This window comes from Callionymus lyra, chromosome 6 (assembly GCF_982586985.1).
Source record: "Callionymus lyra chromosome 6, fCalLyr1.hap1.1, whole genome shotgun sequence".
NCBI classification, from domain to species: Eukaryota; Metazoa; Chordata; class Actinopteri; order Syngnathiformes; family Callionymidae; genus Callionymus; species Callionymus lyra.
The window spans coordinates 8,973,139-8,993,291 of record NC_141823.1 but is presented as its reverse complement, the minus strand read 5'-3'; the positions used below and the strand labels follow the sequence as shown (position 1 = coordinate 8,993,291).

The 20,153-nt window shown below is 40.5% G+C and overlaps 1 protein-coding gene across 2 annotated transcripts; it reads left to right on the top strand.

The window, feature by feature from the left end:
• Positions 1-16,082: 16,082 nt before the first annotated feature.
• Positions 16,083-19,837, top strand: irx5a (iroquois homeobox 5a). 2 transcript variants are annotated; one of them, XM_087793714.1, is made up of 3 exons: positions 16,083-17,186; positions 17,625-18,030; positions 18,909-19,837. In XM_087793714.1, the coding sequence occupies exons 1-3, from the start codon at positions 16,929-16,931 to the stop codon at positions 19,601-19,603; spliced, it is 1,359 nt and encodes a 452-aa protein (XP_087649840.1). In that variant the 5' UTR covers positions 16,083-16,928; the 3' UTR covers positions 19,604-19,837. The 2 variants fall into 2 exon arrangements, with proteins under 2 accessions (XP_087649840.1, XP_087649841.1); XM_087793715.1 differs by having other exon boundaries at positions 16,085-17,171.
• The last annotated feature ends 316 nt before the right edge of the window (positions 19,838-20,153 follow it).

Sequence of the window (20,153 nt, the reverse complement as noted above, 5' to 3'; positions counted from 1 at the left end):
CACAAGGTGAACATATGTAAGTAAAAAATAGAGCAGCGTCTTAAACAAATGGAAGCCATTGTCGCCTGTTCATTGCTCACCTGTTGTTGTGAGGAAATATAAAAAAAGGCTGTTTTTTTTTATTCAGAGGCAGCGCAACAAACAAACTGATGGTTTAAGCACTTGTATTGTGGATTTAAGAAGCGAGGAAACGACATCCTGGCGCTTCTTTTATTCTCTTTCATGAGCCATCAATAATATCTGTCTGACACAGAATTCGCTGGGCTGTAGGGAATATATGAAGCTGCATGGTCAGTGGTTCACCACAATGACTTCTGGGAGGGGACAGGGGTGTGTGTGTGTGTGTGTGTGTGTGTGTGTGTGTGTGTGTGTGTGTGTGTGTGTGTGTGTGTGTGTGTGTGTGTGAGTGTGTGTGTCTGTGTGTATGCCATTTCTTGATGTTCCACATCTCAGAAAACAGTTTTGTGACCGCCAGAATGTATGTTATTATTATACAAGCAGCCCTAGCTTAAACCTAACTACCTATAATGGTGATTAATTTAAAGAAATTTGGGGTTTTATTTGGGATTTAAGTCGAGAGGTGAGGAAGGTGTTCTTGCTGACCAACAACTGGGTCTTTTTTTTTTGATAAAATACCCCATATTTCATAATTCCTTCACCTCTAACCCTTGTGTATTCTCCGGGTCAAGGTGACCCAAATGCCTCGAATGTTAACGTATTTGTGGTATCACTGCATATTTATTTATGGAAGCCAGGGAGGTCGTTCACCTTGAACTAGAGAGAACACAAGGGATACCACAAACACATTTGTTTTCATGCGTTCAGGGTCATCTTGACACAGCGACAACACAAGGTTTAAGGATATTACCAAGAAGTATTGGGCCTGGCTATGACAAAAATGTATTTGACAAATTGATTGTTTGTTTAAAGAATTATTTGTTTTAACTTTATCTATTATTACATATTAACAGTCTGAAATATTATCGATGTTACAGTACATTTAAATGGAACTTAGAAGCCTCTGGGCAATTTTTAGGATCCAACATTTGTTGGTGACAGCGATAACTGACTCTGCGATATGTTGAACAACCTTTGATTAATGTATTTATTTCGGGAAATGTACTGCTGTAGTACAACAGAATAAGAGTGGTTGTTTGTTGGGTCATTTAGACTCAAGGATGTCGCTCGATAAATGGTTCAGAGGGAGAAGGAGTTCATTGGCTAAATGCTATTTCAAACAATTTCACTCCAACATAAATCTGTCGTGTTTTATGTAGAATCAGCATGTGTGTCGGTTCTCTTGCCTCGGATTCAACTCAGTCCTCTGGTGAAATTAAATAACATAAGGATTGAGCTACTTTCAGAAACCCAATTAACATATTTGCCTCTGGAGGGAAATATTGCCTGAAGTTGAATGGACGGCAATTTTACGCATGGAATTTTCCGTCTTAATTCCCAGGGCTTTAAATAATCCCGAGAATTTGTTGAACAGAACAAGGGGTTTTAGCTCCCTGCACTGGAGATGAAGTGGTTTCATTTCAGAGAACTCGGTGTCAAAACAAATAAGAGCGACGTGTTCCGTTGTGCCAACTTTAAGTGATTCGGGGAATTTAGTACGGTTGTCTGTTTCGATTTCCAAACGTCTCCACGAGATCCAAGATTTAAGCAATAAATCATGTTTGTGGTGGGCCCTTAATGATATATTGTATTTAAAAATACCAGTGAGGCCTCTTGGGTTTTGGACATCACTCCAGACTGGTGGTAATCTCTCATGTCTACGGTCTTTCGTGACTAATCCAAAATATCCATTTCAGCTAAGCCCGTGCCAGAAACGTTCATCCGAGCGTCAAACGTTAAGTGTTTTTAATTACCGCCAAGATGTCTTATTATATCGTCAGGAAATGAGGGTCACATTCCGCTTCCAATTTAGCAAACCTTCCCAAACTCCCGGAGTCGAAATCCCAGCGTGCGCGGAGATCAGAGTCTTACAAAGTTGGGATAACCCTTATTACTTCTCATTAGTGCGTAACTTGATGCACGCTGACCGGCCCAGCAGTTGCCGCTGTTGTCAGCTGCTGATGCCTCAGAAACGAGACGGTCTCTCTGGGAAAAAAAAAAAGAAGGAGCTGACCAGACATCCAAAGTCCAGTCTAGTGCGGCTTAGCGTGAACCCGAGGCTGCACTGTCGCCTCAAAACCCAAAAGGGACCGTCGGAGTCTCCCAACAGCTCGGGCTGACATCCACTGCTACAAATCATTAAAGCTCCGGTGAACACTCCGGTCGAGTCATTAAACGCACAACGTGTAATTAAAGTTGGGATAAACAAAGACTTTGAATTCCCCCCCTCAAACATTGGTGTATCTCAGAGTTCCACACATGCTTTTTTTTCTTTTTTTTTTTGCTTTCATTTCTCCTTCCCGGGGAGAGAGTTGACACATAAGAGAGGAAACTCTCATTGGCTCCCATGGCGGTGGCAGGCATGGACGAAGGCCCTCAGCCTAATTAGAAAACTAAATACTCTGAGTAATGCCTCACCCGCGGGAATACAACTGCCATATCTCTTACACTTGTGATGTGGAAGGACCTAGAAGGCCACTGGGGCGTCTCGTGGAAATATCCCGCGCCGTTCCCTTTTGCACAGCTGTCCACGCAGACGTGTGCACTTAAGACAGGCTCGCTTTTCATGGTTAAAATAGAAATTTGTGTCCTGAGTCGCGGCAACACGGCGAATGCTAAATATTTAATTCCCGCGGGTGCTAATTACGGTTGAGTACTGGCAACACAGATTCCCTTTTTTCACTCCTCATAACAACTGTAAAAGCAATTTAAGCATTTTTCAATTAATTAAACACATAGTCTTCCAGTAACCTCTTGTCATTTTGCCCTCCAGGACCGTAGCTAATTTGTGTCGAGTTGAAAAAAGGGGAAGGCGTTGGAGGGGGGATGGTGGTGGTGGTGGTGCTGGTGGGGGTCTCATCTTTGCAAAACGCTGCTACAAAGGAATTAAAAGTGAAAACATTGTTTCCATGAGAGCTCAGATGGATCACAGTCCAACCCTGTAGTTTCCAAGTGTTAGCTTTTTTTTTTTTTTCTTTTTGGAAGTTATGAACCTACATATCAGATAACGGGAACCCGCGAACAGCCAGCCTCCATTATGTTATCAAAGCCATATGAGATAGTCTGGCCATGAAGCTAATCCCTGATGTATTTTTAGTCACAACTGACTGATGAAGTGAAATTACTACATCAGTGATAAAGAAAAAACTCTGTGAAAAAAAGCCTTTACAAGATCATGCAGAGACCAAGACGAGCTCTTTAAGCTACTTCAATCATCTAAATGAACTTGTACGACCCAAGTGTAGAGCATGACAATATGCCAACGATTACTCGCCGGGAAATTTAGATAAGACTTTTCATTCCTTTACTATAATAGTCCGGGAGGACCGCGTCTGCTATAAATGTCTCATCGTTGTGGTGTGAGATGGTTGAAGTTTCCTGTTCACTTGTATCTTTATCCAGAAAAATAACGTGGGAAAATGTACAGTGAACGGGTATTTAAAGGGATATTTCACCCCAAGTTCAAACTTCAATCATGTTCTGCTCACCATCATGTCGACTGATGGATTGGGTCCATTGGGTCAGGTTCATTCCTTTCCGAAATTAAAACATCCAGATACCTCCATGGTGCTTGTCTGTAACGTCCATCTTGAATTGAAGCCTCGACAAGAGAAATTGTTTTGAAATTATTAAATAACTCTATATTCAAAGCTCGTTTTACCGGACATTGCTAGCCTAGCTGCTAGGCCAACTTTATCTTCGTCCAAAATAATTACTCGTCAATAAAAGATGGACGTTCGGACGAGCAGCGTAGAGGTTTTTGGATGATTTTAAGTGCGTCATTTTTAGGAAGCAGAACTGAGCTATGGTCGCTACGTTAAAATGAGCAAACATTTTTGTCTATAACTCTAATAAGGAACAGATTACTCTGAAAATAATCCCTTGGTCGACGTGGTCAAATAGAAAAGTTTGAACTATAACTTTAAGTTTTTTAAATACATTATGCCAAAGAAGCTGCTTTGATCCAACACTTAAACAAACAAAACGACCTTATCCATACAATCTGAAACCTTTGAAAAAAAAGTTTAGCCTCTGAACTGTAGTGGTTTCAGATGGTAATTTGGAAGAATTAATGAACCTTTACATACACTTTAAAGCCATAAATCAGAGGAAAACAACATTGTTGTATTCTGATTTAATTTATGACTTGAAGAGTTGGTTCGTTGTAACTTGCGTCTCTGGCCCGAAGTAGCTAGGATAGACCTCTGCCACCCTGCAACGGGAGAGCGAAAATGTTTGACTCGACTTGACTTCACGATTGACTCCAAAATGTCTTGAAATATCCTCAAGGGTTTACCTAGGTTGCTCCCAAGACTACTTTTCGTTGGTGATGTTCATCAGCCATGTCCTTGTCAGGGCCACCAGTTGGACGTTGATCGATCTATTGCTCCTGTTGATCAAAGCCATTTTTGTCATGCAAGAAGTATTTGTTATTTCTAAATACTCTCGTTCTTGTGTTGTGTCACACTTGTAAGACCTTTTAGATCCCTCCCTTTACCTCTAGCGAGGGCTAATAACAGTTGATACACCTCACATATTTGTCTAGAACTTCCACCAAATCTAAGGCGTCCAACTGTCCATCCATTATCTTATTCCTAGAATCCCAATATTCCACACGAAAATAATACAGGTCTTTCTTCATGCTTGTGTCTTCTGGGGTATATTTATGTGGGCACATGTGTGAGTTATTAGGAAGGGGTACAGACACACCCATCTTCTGAAAAAGCCTCCTGTCATTGCCGGGGAAGATCAGACGTGTGCTGTGAAATCCAGCTAATAGTCATTATGGGATCCCGGTGCCGGCACTGCCTACCTGCTTGCCAAGGCGGATCCCTCACGCGTCATATTTGCATTGTGTCATCTTATCAGCATTCAACCAGACAGAGGACAGATCATAGCAGCGAGTGACAGCCGCATCGCTAATATCAGTAAATAAGGCGGCAGGCAGACGACAGCGAGGAGAATTAGATGTCCTGTACTTGGAGAGATGCCTGGGAGAAAATTATACGGCAAAAGAGATGGAACAATATTATTTCTCTCCTGATGTAAAATTAATGACCACATGCTTTGTGGATGCCCCCCTCCCCATCTGTCCCGAGGAAGGGTGAACTCCGAGAACCCCGCAGTCACTTCTGGGCCCGTGCAGTCAATAAGGCTATTTCTGATCTCCGGATGGCTAAGGTTTCAAAGCCCGGTTAAATGGGCTCCCACAAAGCCGGAAGCAGCAACCTCAGTGTGCTCCCTCTCCGTCTTTTTCCTCTCGCTTTCTCTAAATATTGAGAGGAAGCTGAGCCCCCTTTGGTTAAAGGGAGGAGGGGGAGTGTTGCACCCCTTCCACATGTACGCTGGTGAGGAAAGACAGGGAAGCGCAGGGTCAGGGCTCCCAGTGCTAAGCTGTGAAAAGGCAAACGTTTGGCAGAGTAATTACACGCCGCACTGCTCTGGGAGTGATTAGTGATAGTTGTCTGTTCAAAGTGTTTGGAGCTTCGCAGCCTTTATAGGCCACGCTTGCCTTCCCTCCACCCAATGTCTAGATTGCATTTGCATCGGGGGAAGAGTTGCGTGTGTCAACATAAACAGTCTGCAGATGAGGCGCCATCAAGCAATATATTTTTGCATGGATCAGCTGGAATATATTGCTTTGTTACCGCGGAGCAGCTTTCATAGAATGACAATAACGAATCCACCAGAATGTGAAATTGCAACTTTTTTTTTTCTTCCTTGTAATTGTGAAAATCATCATTCATATTTTTGGGATGTACATGAACATTTGAGACTTGGAGATAGGACAAAATGATTTAAGCTCAAGTTATATAGCTTTAAAAAAAAGATGTTTGGGAGAGAGGTAGAGGAAACAGAGATACTTTTTGAGCAATCCGTGGCTTTGTGGTGAGTTCAAGATTAGCTTTGGACAACACGGTGTTGTAGTTCCTTACATAAACACAGCTATGGGCAAACCTGGGTCATGTCTCTGAGGGTTTATTTGTTCTCACAGTTTTTCAGACTAATTGCGGAATTTAAGCACAGTTTAGGGGGGTTAAGTCTCTTTGGGCGAGCATGGATGCCAACTTGTTTTCTCCACAACCATCTAGTATCACATCTTAAAGCAACAGATGATAACAAAAAGATGTTCCTAATTACTGTAACCTGTTTGCTAGGGGGAATTCACATGTCCCACCAAGGTAAAGTGTTTCAAACAATCCGCGATTAGACGATTAGACGTGTACAAACAAGGAAACAATCAAAGCTATCTCATTTCAACAACGTCACAGTTCCATCGCGAAGAGACAAAAGTGTTGGGTGGTGAGGCGGAGAGAAAAACAAACACGGCCGACGACCGGAGAGGAAATACCTCGGGGACTTTCTGGGATTGAAGAGGAGGTAGGAGAGTACCTGTGGAGCAATCCCCTCCAAATCTGCACCAGGTGTCGAGCATTTAGGGAGAGCATCTCCGCTTTGGCTTTTCACGTCTGAATCAATCACCCAGGGCAGAGTGTAAAGTGATGGACAAAGTGGTTCCTCTTTTGAAGGGAATGGGAGGCGGACATGGCAGTTCATCCCTGACTTGTGTTTTCAGTACCATCAAAGAACCTGAGGAATGTCTAAATCTTTCATTTATTTAAGTTTGCCAAAGAAGAATACAATATCATCAGTATAAGTGAGTTAACATTAGCTTTGTAATAGTTGACATGTGCTTTAAACTTTGATTGATTCACATTGAATATTTGACCAATAGTACCAAACAATAAACTGGGCTTTTTTCTTCAACTTTAAGTCCAAACTAAAACACAACCCCATGTTAAAACACTACACTATCCTTAACCATAAAGCTTCTTTAGTTTTATTTCTTGTTGCCTAAGAAATTGTCAAAATATCTCTATCGTGCGAGAATAATGTCTCATTTAGATTCACAGGAATAATCAACAGGTTTTATAATGTCTCATTTAGATTCACAGGAATAATCAACAGGTTTTTTCTACCACTTCCAGACCTACCAAACTTACTGATCTGAGGACAATGTGTTCCATTAATCTGGTTTAACACCGATGTCTCTAACTGATTGGGTTTGTTAGCTAAACCAAAATGAAAGCTAAACCAAAACAAAGATGCCACGTTATTTATTGGAATTTCTTCAAAAGAAGGAAACATGAACAACTTTATTAAAGAGGTCCTTTTCGGACCAACATGGCAGTAGTTATGGGTCACTTGGCAACAAATACACAATGGTGTAAAAGAGCAAGGGATGGTCTGCAACACCACAACTAAGATATTTGTTTTAAGAAATTGTTGTTTAATTCTGGTTGGGACAATGAAAGTTTTCTCCAATTAATAAACTAATCATTGGGAGTCTCTGTTGTTGGCAATGACCGTTTGATGCTTCTTATAATGTTTACTATTTCTCAATATTTTCCATAAACTCAACAGATGAGAAGGTAAAAGACTCAGGTTTGAGATTGTGGTACACAATGGTTTCTGGCTTCAATACGTTGTGTTTCTAGCTGAAAATTTGTTTCGCCTGGAATTTTAGCATCTATCTCCTCCACGTGAACAAACTTCTTAAAGTGGTCCCGGTCTACGAATAGAACAGTCTGCTCTACTCAAAGTCTTCAGCTGAAATTGAATATGTCTATCTCCGATGAGACCTGAAGTCAGCTGGTGGCTTACTTCTTACCACAAACATTGACTGATTGTTCTTTTCCACATGGTATTCCAGAGCTTTAGCTGAAACCCAATCCGATATACCATCATGTGTCTTCTTCATCTCCCTAAAATGGAACAATAAACAGATTTAATACCTTATTCCATTGAGATAGTCCAACAAAACAACAGATCATGTTTTTGTTGCTACGACAATAAACAGAACATCCTGACGATATCAATTCCGATCAAAAAGGCAGCTCAAAATTGAACACCTGGCTCCCTCTCCAACTGGAATGGTTTTGGCGTGTGCAATTATCCCGGAAAACAAAACAGTAGCAACATAATGCTCTGGCGCCAAGAGAGTGAAAAGGTACGTCAAAGCACGGCGGCATTGTTGTTGCCTCCGATTATACATGACACGCCGAATAACAGCCGCCGATTGTAAGATGGTTAAACGTATGAGAGGCCTGGGAAAGGAAACGTAATACCTGAGGATGGGGAGATGGAGAATAAGATCGGGCACGTGCGGAATGTGGCGTGGCAGTAGGAGAGCGGCAATCTAAATTTCTAATGCGGAGGATGTTTTCTATTCTTTGTTTATGAAACATGGCTGCCGGGAGAACAAAGGTAAGGTGATACGGCATCAAAGTGCGCCCTGGCGAAACTTTAAAAAAAATTGCCGCGGCGGAATGCACGACAGAACATAATACCCCACCTCCACCTTGTCTTCTCCCCAAAGCCGTCTCATTTGATTATAGTGTCGAAGGCCCCGAAATCAGCCCTTTAGAGCCGTTTCTCACTTCCTGCTGGTGTCAGGAGTAGGAGGTCGCACCTCATGTGGTTTGGAGATGGTAAGTATGGTAAGGATGTTACAATAATATTACTACTATTGAGACAAATGTATTTTAATTTATCTGTTTTAAACAATTTTAAATTATCTGTTTTAAACAACAACTTATTAAATCAATGTATTGGGGTTTGGGTAAGGATATTAACAAATGGGGGGAATAGAGTAATAGAGAAAAATAAAGATAGATATATAGATAGAACTTTATTGATCCCTCAATATACTGTTTTGTATTCGAGATATATATACAAAATATATATGGAAACATGTTACAATATACTATGATTAGGAAACCACATGTTTTAATTAGGACTAATTTGTTACTATTTTAATAAAGTATATATATTATATATATATATATATATTTGGTATCTGGGTCAAGGTCAAATGTGTTTGAGGTATCCCTTGACCAGGAGACAACTAAAGGGATATCTCAAACACATTTGTTTTCGGGCCACCGGGTCACCTTGACCCATAGACTGCGCAAGGGATATGTGTACTATATAGGAATATGATGATGCTCTAAAACTTCTTTTTTTTTCTTCTTCCTTTCCCTATTTGAGAAAACAACATCATAATTGAAAGTGGTTATATTTATTTATATTCCCATTATGGGATCTTCTTAATCTATAATAAAATCGGCGTTACCTGGAGATACTTGCCACTAGTGGAGTGCCATCTTACCCACATGTATTCCATGACTCAGACAAACAATGACGACCAGGGATGATTCGAGACAATACAATTAAAGGCTTCTCTGATTCTTGTAGTCCTCAAGTCCGCCCCCCCAACCTCCCCACTCCGACGTCGAGGAGGCAGCGTATCGTTTACAAGCTCCCTCAGCAGTCGCCCCTCACACGTCCGTCTTCAGCCACAGAGTTCGCCCTCTACTTAAGGCAACAAGAGTCAGGCTCAGTATTACAAGCCTATTAAAAGATACTTTTAATTACGCCGCGCTCTCCCGGGATCGCTTCTTCCGTGAACTCTTGTGTTTCTTTGGCATGTGCACTTAGGAGTGGCACAACCAGGAGCACGTGTTGTTTTCTCCTTCCAATTAAAGGGCATGTTGACAGATTAAGGCTGCTTCTGGTTTGTGCTCCACTAACGCATTTAGGCGAGATGATGAACATGGAAGGAGGACGGGGAGGAGGGAGAGAGAGAGAAGAAAAAGAAAGAAGCGTGCACGTGAACCCTGAGGGATTAATGTGTTTACATTACCTGGGCTGTGATCTATCACCAACCTCGTCAACTTCTATTATGCATCACATACATAAACAAGTAGCAGACCTGGAAGCGCTGGAGAACTCACTCCTGGTATTTTGAACTGGATTAAGTATCTGGGGCGAGAGCAGCCGAGTGGTTTCACAGATCGACTCGTCGTTTTGGCGCCTCACAGAAGAATTTTTTTCGTGGCTTGTTTGTTTTTCAGGATCATTCTAGACATCAACACTTATCTACATCCATCCTCCCTAGTCTTCCTTCACCACCTCATCCATGTTTTTCCTTATACCTGGTACCACCATCTTCCACTTTCACTGCCACCCACCAGTCACAGATCAACCCCGTCTGCACTCTCTTCCTTCCTCTTGGATGATTTACTTCTACCCCTACTTATACAGCTCCTCCTAAAACACACTACAGATCACTATATCATCAGCAAACATCACTGTCCATTGAGTATCTCTATCCTCATCTGTCTATCCAAATGGAAAGGGTTGATCTCACATTCAAATCTCAACTTGAATCTTGAATAATATTTCATATCTGACTTTAGCCACATTTAGCTAGCTAGCTTGGCCCCGCAATTAGCTTCAGTTATTATTACATCTTGAAATTAAATACATACATAAGTTGTTATGTGTTATGCTGTGAATCAAAGATAAAAAAAAAACATTCTGAAATACAACCAATTGCTTGCTTGTGTGTTTGTATGTTTTAACCATTTTTAGGATAATCAAGACAAGCAATCAAGAAATATTAGTATTTAAACTAGACGGATTGTCTTCCAAATTGACTTTCTCCAACCTCCCTGAATAGATGTACTAAGTACGAGTCCAACATCAACAGTATGTGTCTGTTTGTACAAAACTCTCCTTTCATTAAAATATTAACATTAGAAAATGATCTTGAGCCACACCCATTGGAAAAAAAATAAAGTTTTTCTGGAGAAGAATACTGCTCTGATTGGTCAAGCCCCAAGGTTTTTCACGGTGCGTTATCAATCCCAGAAGTCCTCACCTCCAAGAGACTCGTTGTATAGACAAAGCGGGCGTGATTAGAGCTGGCTGGAGGAGTGAAGCTATGATTACATCATAGTCTCTCGTTCGCCCAGATTTCAGACAAATTTTAAAAGTTCAAAACATTGTCATGATGAGGGACTTACTGCATCTTGGAGAGGAAGACTTTAACTTTTGAAACATGTGAGTCAGGAGAGCTGGAGTTTAATATTAAATAACCAGAGCCTCTAAAGATGACTGTCTAGTACCTTTAAGATGGTCAGGTGCAATCAGTTAGGACCTGTAGTCTGGAAAGTAGTGATGCCGATGAAGCTTAATGAAGCAGTGTCAATAATTTCACTAGAGTCCACTAGATGGCGCCACCTACTGATCTCTAAACAACATGACACTGCTTCATGAAGCTTCATCATCCCATAACTACTGGAAATGCATCACAGCTAATATTAGTGACTCTTATTCATAGTATTCAGAACTAAACGTAAATGTTGGCTAAAAATGAACCACAAATGACCACAAATTACTCTTTCACTTCAAAATGAATTCCGAGTTTGTGGATAATCGTTGATCTTGACCTGCCAGGGAATACAGATGGAGACTCATTGGATCAATTTTAACATATTAACATGTTTATGTTTGTGAATATGCATTCTCCTGCCAAATAAATTAAAATGAATAAGAAGAACAACGCTAACTGCCTTGTAGCTACGACTGCTTACTGCAACACTATTTTCGGTATTCAATAAAGTATCATATACTTTGGTGTCAAAAACTATTAAACAAAAAGGAACTGCAGGCAAATACATAAAATAAATAGCACATGTGAATTAAAAATTAAGCAACAAAATGTATTTGTTGTTTTTTTATGATGGAGCTACAAGCTAGTAAGAAAGATCTAACTATATAAATGGTGTCTTCCTCTGGAACAACAGATCATTTGTGTATGGAAAACATGGTCCATCAGTCCAGTGGTTTTAGTGAGAGTCAATATGTTTCAAGTCTGTGTGAAATTAAAGATGTATTTATCCATGAAAATATTAAACGAATGGAAATATGAGACTGTTACTTAGTTATTTTACCACACTTTACATCGAGTATCATGTTCTTATCTTTGGTTGAACCGTTATCAGGTTTATTTATTAGATGTTTTTAATCAAAATGTATTAAAATGACATTTATCATCTTTTATGAATTTGGCACGATCATAAATATAAAATGAATATTTCTACCTTCTATACTTAATGTAACATTTATTGATGTTTTTATTTTAATTTTAAATGTTTATTTCAGTACATTCTTTACAAGCATCTCTTTAAGAGTTTATTTTTTATATTTATTTGTATATCTATTTCTCATTATTTCATTTGTCTCATTTATCATGCAACTGTAAGAATTTAAATATCCTACCCGATGATGTCCGACAAAGAATTTAGAGTTCATCACTTAAAGTAAAAATCATTTTTACTTAAGGTTTTTCTTACATTTCTCTGTAAAATGTTCAATTTCCTGTCCGAGGTGCCACATGTGACAAACCAATGAACTCATATTTACTCTGGAGGTTCATTATTTGCAATCAATATTCATTTAGTCACTGAGCCCATCGACTGTTTTCTCAAACAATATTCCAGGTCATCCGTCTTGTGGCGCAGCAGGCTGGGGGTCATCACCCTCTAATAAGACGGGGCGAGTCGGGCTTAACTTCATTGATGCAAGTGTAAACAAATATTCTTAGATGAACCCAGTAAAAAAAAAGGGAGAGTTCTCCCCGTCATCCGTCTCGTCGAATCAATCAAAGTCTGGAGCAGAGAGACGACGGTGGGAAGGGGCTGCAATCTCGGTGTGATCCCTCTCCTCATAATAGGGTCATCATTTCATCACTTAGCCAATCCAGAGCAGCGCCATTCAGCCTCGCGGGGATGATGATGAGGGGCGGTGGAGGAGACAGCAGTCGACTGAACACGCTCCCGTCATGCATCTTCATTCGGGCCAATAAAAGCAAAAGGAGATCTCGACACGAGAGCAGAGAACAGATGAGAAAATGCATTTTCTTTCCCCCTCAGAGCCATTTTGCTTTATTGCGCTTCATGTAAATTGCTTGATTTTTAAGTCACATAAAGTATTCAGAACTCAATAGTGTGTCAGGTCGTGTGAGCAGCGATTATGTTTTATTGCGCTGGTGAAAATATTCAACTTTTTTCCAGGACCAGCATTCACAAGGATTGAAGCAACGTTTTCCTGTCGTGGGTGTGTTTGGATATAGCAGTGCAGACGAAAAACAAAGCAGGAGTTATTCATTCTTGTGTTTCTACTTACCTTAAATCGGCCTTAGACTAGTCTACATTCAAGAGACGCCACCTTCTGTCTACATAAGGTACTCAGGTTTAACCCCCAAGCCTCCCTCTCAACAATCCTTCAAGATACTTTATAAAGTAATTTGTAATAGTGTCCATTTAAACAAACCGCTAGCTTCATGCTAACACCTAAACATTAGCCAAATTCACATGTATAACTATAAATATTTCACAGATGCTTCATTCAAGATCATTTTGAGTCAAACATTAATGCTAACAAAATATATAGCTTGCTATATGCTATTAAATACTTTACAGCTTTAGTATTACTTTACTAAGGTTTACTTTCACTTTTTTCCCCCTGTATTTAATCGTACATGACACTTTTTTAGTTAAAGTTTGATTATATTAATAAATATACTTGTATAATTGTAAAAGTGTGTTTAGCTCAAGCTAAAATCCATGCTAGCACAAATTGACGAACTTGTAATGCTTGTAAAAAAAAAAAGGGAGGGAACTTTTGGTAGCAAATAATTGACAAAAAGACAAACAATAAAGAGTAGATATAGATCTGGTTACTTCAAATAGCTTCTGGCATTTAGACTTGATACTGAAATACATAAGTGGTTGACAAAAACAACCGTAAAATCAACGTTTTTCAAGACATCAAGCTAATAATAGCATGTTTCAAAGCGTGTAGCATTACCCTGATACGTTCTGTTCACACTAAGTAGGTACAAAAATGGATGTTGTTGTTTTTATACACAAAAGATGTAGTGATTGCGGTCTTTTTAAATAAATAAAAAACAGTTGGCTTAACTTGTTTTTGTTTCCATTGTACTACGTTTCTATGAACTATATCATTTCATCTCAATTTGTGTTAAATTTTGCACCTCATTTCACTTCATATTTCAGTTGAAACATACCTGCTTAGCTAATATGTTGCTTTATTATCTATTTCTGAGGAGATCATTAGGCTTTAAAACAGTATAAATGTAGCCAGAATATTCTGTAAAAATATCTCAGGGGCTTTAAAGAGAGTCACGCCAACAGCCAGAGTCACCGCTGTCACATTTCATGAGTCTAAAATTACCGCTATAATAATAATTACAGTAATATAATAACCAATCAAAGCTGTCTAGGATGCCAGTTGTTTAGTGCTCACATGTTTAATCATTTAATAGCCACACTCTTCAAATAAAAGGAGGGGAGGGAGCAGAGAGGAAAAAAAAACGCAAGGTCAAAAATAAATTACATCCATTATTTGCTGCAGATCTCCCCAAAGCATTTGAAGCGAAAACTGTTTTGAATTTCAATTGGCTTCCAAGTGGCAAAAGCCCTCAGCTAATACATCAAAGAAAAATTGGTGTCAACTAATCGGTTTAGGACACAGATTTAAAATGGTTAAAAAAAAATCCTATGAATACTTGAAGCATTTTTTGAAGCAGTGAAGGTTTGTCAAAAACAGCAGGTCTGTAAAAAAAAAAAAAAAGAAAAAAGAAAGTAGCCCCTATTTATGGTTAATGTTTTACACAATTAGAGCTCCTCGTCGGGTAATAGTTGCGTAATTATAGCTTCTATATCCAATTTAGATTACTCTGAAGTCCCGGAGGCGTTTTTTTTTTCAAGCGACCAGCATCAGCTTCCATCACTCTTCCTCTGCCACGTTCATCTGTTCCCAGGCGTTAAAAAGGAGGCGACAAAAGGTGAAGTTGCGCGCCTTTTACGCATCTATAATAAAACAATAAACACAAAAAAAAGCGCTCAAATTGATTAAAAAATGTTCATTTACGGACGATAAAAACGTAGATCGTTGCGAATCCACCTTTAAAACCAACGCGTCTGGATCAGATTTTTTAAGTAAATAAATATAAATAAGGGTCATTTTTAAGTTGGAGTCGAAGCACAAACGCAAATCTCCCCGCGTCCATCGTCTCCATTTCTGTGCTTTTGGAAGTCTTCAGCGTCATCAGGCTTTTTCTCTCGGGAGGTAAGACACACGTGACAGAGTCAGCAACACACTCTTTAGCAGCGCCTACAGCGATCCCTTTCGGCTTGTCGGAGTCCTGAACTGCACATGGAGCCAATGAAAAAACACTGTAATTACTGTGAGGGCTGTAATAACAATAATAACCATCATAATAATAATAATACTAATAAGCATAATAATAAGATGGATAATTGACATCAATAATAGTTTACGACCTCTGCTATGATGGATTCACTCAGTAGTCTAAATAAATAAAAATAAATTGTTAAAGAAAATGGGTGATTTGTTTTTAAATTCACGCTATTAAAACCTCTACTTTTTAAGATTAAGTATGACGAACACAAAAGCTTATAAAACTACTTTAATATTTACAGCATTTGTAAACATAGTTAACATAATGACAACTTATAAATAGAAGTCTATATTACCATCTTAACAATTTGATATTTGACTTGTTAATACACCAATGACTATTTTTTTTTACATTACATTGTTCAAAATAACGTATATATTTATGATTTATAACAGCACATTCAGCATGTTACTATGTACTTACCACTGCTTCTACCGTTAAATAAATGCACTACCATACAAACTTATTCTATTTATATAAGAATTTAAACTACTACTTCTTTAACGTTCTTTATAAAACAACACACTTTTTAAAATGTGGATTACAGCTACATTGTTCGCTTGCACTTGCAAAAATAACTCACCGTACCGCGTTAAATAAAGTGTAATACCAGCTACCAATACCTCGACAGTCACTGATATGAATCATATTCTTGTTATCGTGAACAAAACTGCAATATCGAGCAAAGGGTTTTGTCGTTTTTTTTAAATGCAGATACTCACACTTGTACATCTGGTCGGTTGAAATCAGATCTCCTCTCGAATAAAAGCGCATGACATACTGAGACATCACTCGACTGATTTATTTATTATTTATGACAATGAAAGAAAAGCAAAAGTGTGGTTGTCATATCTTACCGAAGGCACAAGAAAAGAAAGGAAAAAAAAGCGGAGTAATCCCATCGCAAAAAAAGTCGAAGCCGGGCGACAATATTATTACGCACAACTCTTTCAAGAGAGAATAACGAGACACTGAAGAATCCCTGTCGATACATTTCGTCCTGGCACAGCCGATTTGTTATTGATCAAGTGTGAAAGTGGAAGAGAGAGAGAGAGAAAGAGAGAGAGAAAAAAAGAAGCGGTAAATGTGGAAGTAAGAAGTTGACAGACTCCTTTCTGAGAAAGAGGAGGGGTGGACTTACTGCGATGAGGCTTGTTAAAGAGGAAAAAATAGAGAAATAGAGAATGAGCCGGATTGTTAGTTAACGTGGGAGAGGGACGGGTGGGAGAGAGGGAAAAAAAAGGGGGGAGATGAGAGCGAGAGAGAGGGAGAGAGAGAGAGAAAGAGAGAGAGCATGGTTACCCAGCAGAAGCTCCTCTTTTCTCTCAGTGACTACACCCCGAGAGGAGGAGCGTAGCGCTCAGCGAAGTGGGCGTCAGGATCCTCAATTTCCAACTTAGCATCTTGGCAGGACATTTTCCCAGGCAAAAGCCCCCCGTCCGACGGCTAAAAAAAACTTCCACACGGGCATGAGAGAGACGAACGCGGCTCAGACCAGGGAGCAACCAGCAGAGGCTCGTCTAAAGCCTCTTGTTGTTTTTATTTCCCACTTATAAAACGCAGGACAGGCGGCGGGTCTGTGCAGCAGGGCGCACGGCTCTATGCGCTCCAACGCGTAAACGAAAAAAGAAAACCAGGAGGAGAAAGTGCGCAAGTTTGAAAACACTCTTCCAGTATGGCGTATCCTCAGGGATATTTGTACCAGCCGTCCGCGTCTCTGGCCCTGTACTCCTGCCCCGCGTACAGCACGAGCGTGATCTCCGGACCCAGGACCGAGGAGCTTGGGAGATCCTCGTCCGGATCGGCGTTTGCGCCCTACGCCGGATCGACCGCGTTCGGCGGCGGCTCGCCCGGGTACAACTCGCATCTGCCCTATAGCGCGGACGCGGCGGCCGCTGCCACTTTCACCTCGTACGTGGTGAGTAAACTCAAGGTGATTATTGATCCTGACCCGGGAATAATATTCTCTTCATGACCACAACTCCTTTTTTTGGGGGGGGGAATCGATCAAAGTGCGCTCATTCTGACAACTCAAAACAAGAATTCGTTTTTTAAGGCGCAAACCTGACTCCACGCGCAATATTTTTAAGTCGATTTTAGTCGTCACTGAAATTCAAAACTCTTTAAATTTACACCCGAAAAGGTAATTTATAAATATAAAGGTGCGTCACTTTTGTAAAACGAATGTGCGCCACAGGAATCCAAGAAGAATTTTGACAGCGACGCTCCTTAAAAAAAACTTTAACGCACTTTAAAGTTGATTTTAAAATGTATTTTAACAGATTAAATGACGACGGATTATTTTACACTGACTTCTTTCATCCGATAAATTGAAATAATAAACTTTCATGGTTGTGTTTTTTTTTTTTAGGGTTCTCCTTATGACCACACGACGGGGATGCCGGGGTCAATAGGATATCACCCTTACGGAGCCCCCTTGGGTACCTACCCATATGGGGACCCGGCTTACCGTAAAAACGCGACCCGGGACGCCACCGCCACCCTGAAGGCCTGGCTGAACGAGCACCGCAAGAACCCCTACCCCACCAAAGGCGAGAAGATCATGCTGGCCATCATCACCAAGATGACCCTCACCCAGGTGTCCACCTGGTTCGCCAACGCCCGCCGGAGGTTAAAGAAGGAGAACAAGATGACGTGGACCCCGCGGAACCGCAGCGAGGACGAGGAGGAGGATGAGAATATCGATCTGGAGAAGAACGACGACGACGAGCCCGGCAAGCCCGCAGACAAGGGGGACTCCACAGACACAGAAGCAGGTCGGTGTTGGAGGAAGAGAGAGAGAGAGAGAAAGAGAGAGAGAGAGAAAAAAATCATCAATTTTTCATCGCAGTCATTTCCACTCAGGGTTGAGAATTGATTGCTGGTTAATGGTGGTGTATTATTTATAATGGGACAATTGCCTTAAATAATAATCACCTTCAAAGTCCCCTCGTTTGACTTCTCAGAGGCTGAAATTGCTGCTGACGCCAAATGTTTAGCAGCCAATTCATCTTTTAAGCGCGTCATTATGAGGCTACAGCTGCTGTTTCTGCTTGTAATTCGTTAGGAGATTCCACAGACACACACATATATATTATAATATTTTTAATTCATGACAACATGCTTGTTTTGTCATCCACTGGAAAAAAAAGAAGCAAAAATATATACATTTTCTGTAAGGGATTGCTGTAAATGTAAGTTTAATTTGGCAAAACGTGTCTCTGTTTTTCAGGAGATTAGAGAGAGAAAATATTCATTGTAAAAATATGATGTGACACAGCTGTGTGTTATTAAAATCCAGAGACGCGAATAAAAAAAAAAGTGTAAAGTGAAGGGTTAATAGTGAGAGATTGTTAAAATCTAAAATTAATCATTAAAATGAAATTGAGTCAAACTGACTAAATTAAGTAGCAGAAAAGTTTCATTAAACACAAGAAAATCGTATTAAAAGTGAATGAATGAACTTGAGCCAAGTTTAAAAAAAAAAAAGAAGCTTTTTTATTAATGACCTTCAAGTATGTTTTAATCACAGCCGTTTATTATGGCGTGTAAATTGTGCTTCACTCGTTTGTTGTTGTTTTTTGTGGTAATTTAACCCTCATTTCCTTCACTCCGCTTTAATTGTTTTTTTTTCTTTCTTTTCTCTCGGCTTCAGACCACAAGCTGCTGAACCCTGGGGATTTGGGCTGTGACAGATTCAAAGACGACGGCAAAGATTCGGTTCTGAGCGACTCGGAGTCCAAGGAGCCGGAGGAGCGGACGACCGTGGACGTGTCGCTGCCGGACCCCGCTAAACCCACCACCTCGTCCCCCTCCTCCGCGGCCCAGCGGGGGGTCCCGCAGCAGCAGGACAAGCCGGCGGACCTGAGCCATCACGCGCCGCCGCCGCCGCCGACGACGACGACGACGACGGTCCCCAGCAACGTGACGTCGGTGATCCACTCGCCCCCGAACTCGTCGGCGCCCAAACCCAAACTGTGGTCGCTGGCGGAGATCGCCACGTCGTCGGATCGGTGCAAAAGCAGCGCGGACGCCACGGGCCACCACGCGCACATGGGCTCCTCGCCCCCCCGGTCCTCCCCGCACCTCCCCAACAACAGCAGCACCGTCCTCTCCAGGCCCCTCTACTACACGTCCCCCTTCTACCCCGGCTACACGAACTATGGGGGCACTTTTGGACACCTGCACAGCGGCCACGGCTCGGTCACGACCACCGCCCCGCATTTCAATGGATTAAACCAGACTGTGTTGAGTAGAGCCGAGGCTCTGGTGAGAGAGAGAGTCCGAGGGCAGGTAGATCTTTGTAAAGACTCACCTTATGAACTCAAGAAAGGTATGTCAAACATTTAACACCTTGCGGACTTCTATTTATTTTTCGTGAGGAACAAAAAAAAAAAATCCTCATTTATTGTTTTTTTTTTTTAGTTTCTGAATTTCAGTGTAACAAGAATGGTCTTAATCGCTGCAGGAGTCTATTTGTATTAACATGTATATTTAATGTAGCATTTTTGTATTTAAAAAAAATGGACGATACACTATCTTTGAAGTAAATTATGGAAAAAAATATATGAATATATTTGTGCAGCGATTGTGTTTTTTTTAAATATATATATATATGGGGAGGGGGAGTCAATCCAAAGCAATTTCTAGATAATCTCTCACATATATATATACGTCACTATTTTTTAATATGTGGAAAGAGTTGTAAGTGAATGTTGGATTAAAAATAACGAGTCAAATTACGCAACAATTATGGTCAAAATATAATGTGGTTTTAAATTTAGTTTTGTTGCACAAGAGAAAGCATTTCGTTACGCCAATTCTTCCACTTTTTTTTATTCGATGTTTTAAAAAAAATGGCTTCATCTGCACTATATCTCAGCACAAACACTGAGCCATT